General features: G+C 37.8%; 1 protein-coding gene across 1 annotated transcript in view; it reads left to right on the plus strand.

The window, feature by feature from the left end:
* Window positions 1-6,475, plus strand: part of RFX4 (regulatory factor X4) — a gene marked incomplete at its 5' end in the record, with an annotated part of 50,212 nt that overhangs the window by 20,399 nt on the left and 23,338 nt on the right. Inside the window, one exon of the mRNA XM_010169105.2 lies at window positions 5,208-5,327. Within this exon, the coding sequence (XP_010167407.1) occupies window positions 5,208-5,327 (120 nt within the window). The remainder of the gene's footprint in view (window positions 1-5,207; window positions 5,328-6,475) is intronic.

The raw sequence follows: 6,475 nt of genomic DNA on the forward strand, positions 1-6,475 counted from the left end.
GAGAAAACATCCTTTATTAGTGCAGTGCTGAGGTTACGCTGTTACAAGTCATGAAATGCTGACATTAAACCGCCCCTAAGGATACATTATTGCTACTGAATTGCACATTACAACATTATTTTTATTCGTGTTCAGGATATGTTTGTAACCTTATAAAACATGCTCTGTTTCAGAGCATCAATCACCAAAACATCTTTAATGAAACATGGATTCCCCAAATAGTTATTAGATCACCAGTTATCTGGACAGTCTTCACAGTGATCCTCAGCTGTGATTTCTTACTTATTAATGGAAACATTTATGAACTTGCCATGTAGCAAGTAAATGAGAAGATTGAGAATTATCTGTTGGTTTGAGTATGGGACCCACTACAATATAATGTCTCAGATCTAACAAAATAACCTATTGTATCTGTTATAAACTTGACTCTTGACTTACTCATTTTTGAGAACTTCAACTGCTCAGCTAAGTTTGTAGGGTTTTAAGGGTTTTTTGTCTTTTTAGTCTGTGTGTACAAATGCATGTTTATCCTTCTTGTATGGACACACACCTTTGAACATTAATTTGGTACATTTACATGTAACCACAGTCGGGGAAAGAATGCACTGGTGATAGCTGATGTGTTTTTCATGGGTATGTGGTGTTATAATTACAACTGGAACAATAACTGCTTTTCAATTTGGTAGCCAAAGGAAGAGTTTTTTAAAAAAAAATCATGCCCAGTGTGAACCTGAGATAGCTTGTGATTTTCATCAAATTCAGAAATCTTTATTTTTAAAAAAGTAAAATCAAAGATAATTCTTTTGCATCTGCCATGTTTTGCTGCTTAGACCACAGTTACTTGCCTCGGCAGCCTTGAAGCAGCGTTAATCACTGCCAGAACAAGATCTCTAACCAAGTGGCTAGATGGTTTGTCCTGTGGGAAGGTTTTCTACTCTTTTCTGTTGCAACTATTTCACCTTGTACGAACCACATAAGCATTTGTTGAGCTGCGGAGATCTGCAGCCTGCTATGTGTGTTCTCTCCTTGGAGGTGATGTGACAAGAGTTGGTTCAGTCCAACAGTTCAGTCCATTTATACAGAGTGGAGTTTTCCCTGCTCAAGTACAACTCCAGTGGAAGCAGGAGGATATCTGAGCTTTCAGGTTTGCAAAGGGGAGAATGATAGCAAAACCCTATCCTCACCCTATCATGCAGAAGACTGGGCTATCCCAAATGCTATTTAGCCACAGACACAAATTTATAATAATTTGTATTAATGATGTTACTCTTTTGCTGCAAGGCCATTAGATACATTGTTCATAAAATAGAGTTGAGCAAGTTCCAAAAGAATAACCCCTGAATGTAAAAAGCTCAGAGCTAGATGGCAAAAAACTCTGCTGTGCTTAATTTAGCACAGTTCCTTCTAGCTTTTCAGAATAATGTATGCATTTAAGTGAGTTCTATGGAGAGAAACAAAGACTGATTTACTAGTCTAAATATTTACATATATACCATTGTTCTTAACTTAGATAAAAAGTTTTGCATTTTTACTGCATTGGAAGCCATTTCAGTGGACTGATTTTTAATTATTTTTTCCACTTCAAGCAATATATAGGCTCAGATGCTCACAGTGTATCTTTTTTTAAAATTAAAAGAATGTTAAATGATGAGATCTTTACTATATACAGGACGATCTATTTTTATCTTTGAAATATATGATACAGAAATTTGATTGGACAGATTTGGAACACCTGGCACTGGGCTGGCTAGCACAGAGATGTGATTCTGCAAAGCTTTTAAGCATGGTGAGATGGGCAGGTTGAAATAATCCCTGCCAGAGAAAAAAGCTCCCTCTCCCTTCTTCTCTCTGCCTGCCTCCCTCCCTCCCTCTTTCCTGTCTATGCATATCAAAGGCACAGTTGGTGGCAGTGTCTGGGTAATGCATCTAGTGTATAAAGTAACTAATTTGTAATAGAAGCTCCATGATTTTCTTCAGATCTGGAAATCTCACTGTTGTTTTGCTACTTACACATAATTGCTGTATCTGTTAATAGCTGCTGATACTTACTGTACATCAGCTGGGTAATCATTGCCATGATATCTGTTAACTCCTGAGAATTAGAGACAAATGCTATTTATTATTGTAACTACAGTCTCTTGAATGACTTCTTACCTCTTCCTAAAGAAGTATATGGTTTACCAGCCACAGCTGGATATGTTCCAGTACTGAACGATATACTTGAAAGAACTAAATATTTTAATGTGAAAAACAGTAGCTTTCAAACACAGAATAAATTATTGTAGATTGTGCTGAATAGCTATTCACTGTGTAGCTGAAATACGTGCCCTGATGTTGGTTTCACTCCATAGCTTACATTTCATTTGAGTCATTTAAAAATGTAAAAATATTGCATTCATTCAGTACCAACAACTTGTTTGTATAGTGTCTTTCACGCAAATTCTGGGCTCAAAACCTCTATACAGAGTTTAAAAATACGCAGTGAGAGAAATAATAGGAGAGGAAGAGAGAAATTCAAAAGAGTGACAAGGGCACTAGAGTGTTTTTAAATGCTGCATTCAGTATTGCCAACCTCAAGTCTACAAAATAAAGCATTAGACCCCCCAAAAAAAAGACTTTTTTTTTTTTTTTTTGAAAATAGCAAATCTTGGTGTCTTATCATTTGCTTGCTAGCATTTTAGTGTTTAGAGTTTGCACTTCTAAACTTTTTATGAAACTGCAAGAAAATTTCTTTAAAAATTAATTTAAAATTAAAGCTGAGCAAGGATTTTGATGGGAAACACTAAATACCCTGAGCTTTATACCACCACATGAACTTTGACAGCATTTAGGCCTGTTTTTCTGTCCTTGGAAATACTTATTAGTAGTAACTGCATTCAGACAATAGAAACTTTCCACTGAAAAACTGCAGTCAGAAGAAGAGTGAGTATTTTGTGGAGATTCTTGATAATCTAGATTTCTACTGAGGAAATCCTAGGTCAGTAACAAGGTGATCAGCCAGGTCTGCTGTCTTTCTTGTACTGTTAAATTGAATAATATTTTATTTAACAAAACTTTGAGCCCAAAAGATTTCTAAACCCAAATTCTCTGCAGTAGTTAAGTGAAGATCTCCAGTATTTACCCTTGCAAGGGTGGGCAAACTAGTTATCATTTTGATTTGCCTAGATACGTGGAACAGATGAACAATTAAATGCTTCAGGTTCACCAACAGCTGAAGATTTCCTCCCCACAGTAAAGGTGTTGCAATCACGTATGTCCTTTGTCTATGCTGTCTTGCCCAGGAACACAAAGGCACATGTTCACCTCCCAGTGTGTGTGCTCAGCTCATATCAGTGATGACAGAAGCCATGCAGGCGTGGAGTGAGAGAATGAAACACAAAGACTATCCAGGTCACAAAGAAAAAGAATGTGCTCAGAGCTGCTTTGAAAGCTGAATTGCCAGCTAGAATTGTATAAGGATAGAGAGCCTTTCAAACAACTTCTTCTGCCCTTCAACAGTACGTTTGAGTAGAGAACTTGGAGTAGGGGAAGTTATGCTTTGTCATGGTAAAAGTGAGTATCCCAAGATAAACATAACCTCCCTGTGAAGAAACCAATCATTATGAAATTTGATTGAATTTTAAAATTGTTACATCTTTTTCCCATGGAAGTGTTCTTCCTCAGAACGTAGTAATGGAATTTCAAAAAGAACACATCTAGATGAGGCATTTCTTTTTGTCTAGTAGTAGCTGATCTGTGTTTACCTCTCAGCTGGTGATCTTTCTCTGGTTTAAGTCAGCTGCTAGAGCTGCTGTTATTTTAACCTGGTTGCATTTGCAGTTGCCAGATTTATTTAATGACTTACATGAACATGCTTTAAATACTCCATGCAAGTCTAAATAAACATAGGAGCTTAAAAAACCCAAACAAATGAAAAAAAAAAATCCCAAACCAATCCAACAAAACCCCAAAACATTGTACTATCAGATGCTGTCTGGAGCGAATACAGGTACTCTGTGTCATGGAGTCTATTGCATAAACTGACCAAACTCCATCTTGATACTCGTCAGTCTTCCTCTGCAGATGAATGTTATTGCTTTCAGGAGGATGCTACACAATGTCTCCGCTCTGTTGCTTTGCTCCTCTAATTTTCCCCTGAAATGCAGCTATGGTCTCCTCTTACACATCCAATTTTGTGGCTGTGTGTGCTCTAGGGCAAACATTTCTTCACCATCCCTGACATGCATCCTTCTTTATAAATTATGGGAAGCAACTCACTTCCTTTCTGCAGAATAAGCCAGTTGTGCATTTTTAGTAATTTAAAACCTATTATCCATTCCCCGCATCCTCTTGTTAATCTTCTCCATACCAGTTTCCACTTGTACTGATTTTTCTTGAACACGGGTGACTAGAGTTATATGCAATATTCTAAGTGAGGTTTCACCAGTGCCTTGTGCAATAGTATTAATACTTGTGTTTCTATGGAGGAAGTACATTAATGAGAGGATGATATAAATCTCTAAGGGCAAAGCTTATTACAGCATGCTATTGCATTTCATTTCCATTTCTCTAGTTCATAGCATCACCCAAGCCATTCCTCCTAACAATATTAGCAATTTCTCCATCTGTACTCAAATCTTACTTGAGGATTTGTGGCAGATAGCTGTCCACAGTTAATGGATGTCTCATCCAGTCCGGGCAATGCACTTGTAGACAGATACCATTAGGAGATTTGGAAGATTGTTTTTACCTTCCTATTAATTAAAGTCTCTAATTTCTTTGTCCAATGACACAGGTAGTTCAGAAAATTCATACCAGGACATGTCACTAAGGCAGCCAGTTCAGGATTCTACTTCTGACAGAAATTTATATATGGTCCTGTAGAAAAAAGGAAACAATTCCACTGTAGTGTAATTATCTAAATAGTTCAATGATAAAATAGGAGAAGAAAACTCCAAGAAGTCCCAGGTCTCAGCTAGGCAGCCTCCTTGCACTCTAAACCACAATAATTGGTTGTATAAGCCTGTATAAATCCAGGAGTGAACAGAGTTTGCTAGTCTTCAGTTTTACTTTGATCTCCCTTACCCTAAGTAGGAGAGATACTTCAGTGACAGTAGTTTATGGAGGCAGTCCTACTCAGTAGTGTTTGTGTTGAATACCGTAATCATTGGTTTAATGAGTGCATTGAGACAGTCAATGGCTTTTTTGTTTGTTCACTTTATTATCAGGGTCTTTTCACCTTATTCACTTGATGTTCGATGACTACGTATTGTACCTGCTAGAATCACTCCATTGTCAGGAGAGAGCTAATGAGCTAATGAGGGCAATGAAAGGAGAAGGAAGCACAGGTGAGTTTGTTCTTTTTTTCATCTTTTGTTGTTTTCTTCCCACTGGATTCACTATTTTCTATGTTAGGACATTTCTTTACCCTCATCTGAGTGAGGCTTACCTAGAAGCAAAGTGTTTTTCAGTTCCATCATGACTTAAAATAAGTAATTTGTTAGGGGGGGCATCCCTGGTTAATAAATTCTGAAAGAGGCCTGCCTGGTTCATGCTGTAAATCTGGGTGTCTGAACCCCCATTCCTAAGCACACACTTGGTGCTTCAGTAAGAGATTTTTGGTGTGAGCCTTTTACCTCAGTCTAAGTCATCATTGTATCTCGGTGAACTCAGTCTTGATTCTCTCTCTCACTCTGGTTTAACACTAAATAAGTTCACTGATATTAATGGATCTTACCAGTTTAAATAAGAGGGAGAGATGGGAGAAGTGAGCAAAGACAAAAACCAAAGCTATTGTTTCTGGTGCGTTTATGTTCTAAGTGCCTGCACAGAAGCACATTCTGAGTCCTGCTCTACACACTGTGCACTGATTCACCAGAACAGACTCCAGCAGAGATTGCCTTTAGTCTCTCTGCTCAGGGCAGCTCCTTGTAATGAGGGATTCTCAGAGATCTGCCTTCCTTGCATTTCCCATTAATTTTGGGAAGTTAAACCCCTCTCTCACCTTTAGAAAGTTCCACTCTTCACTTTAGCTGTGGCTTAATTGTTACCCTTTAGATTTGTGGGAAGAACAATGATTAGGGTAATATCTTCTATGTGTTGAAAGACCTGGGTTTAACTTATTGCCCTGCCATAGCCTCTTGGTTTTTTGACAAACAAGTTGCTTATCCCTGTGTACTTTCCACATAGCTTTAGCAGTTTGAATTATCCAGACTGCCATCCTCTTCAGTTAATGAAGAGAGAAGGTCATGGCCAAAAGCCACTGGAAACCCCTGGAGATTCCTGTTTATTTCCAGTGTATCTAGAAGGAGTAGGAGTGCCTGACTCAGACTGGACTCGTAATTTTAGGTATCTAATAGTATATTACAGGAAAATAAACTTTAAACGGTCTGTGCACAAGTTTCTTATCTATACAACAGGCAAAATAGCACTTTCCTTTAAGAGGTCTTATGAAGGTACACTGAAGGTTATAATGCTCAATGTTATAGAAACACTC

Source organism: Antrostomus carolinensis, unplaced genomic scaffold, assembly GCF_000700745.2.
Source record: "Antrostomus carolinensis isolate BGI_N321 unplaced genomic scaffold, ASM70074v2 scaffold31605, whole genome shotgun sequence".
Taxonomy (NCBI): domain Eukaryota; kingdom Metazoa; phylum Chordata; class Aves; order Caprimulgiformes; family Caprimulgidae; genus Antrostomus; species Antrostomus carolinensis.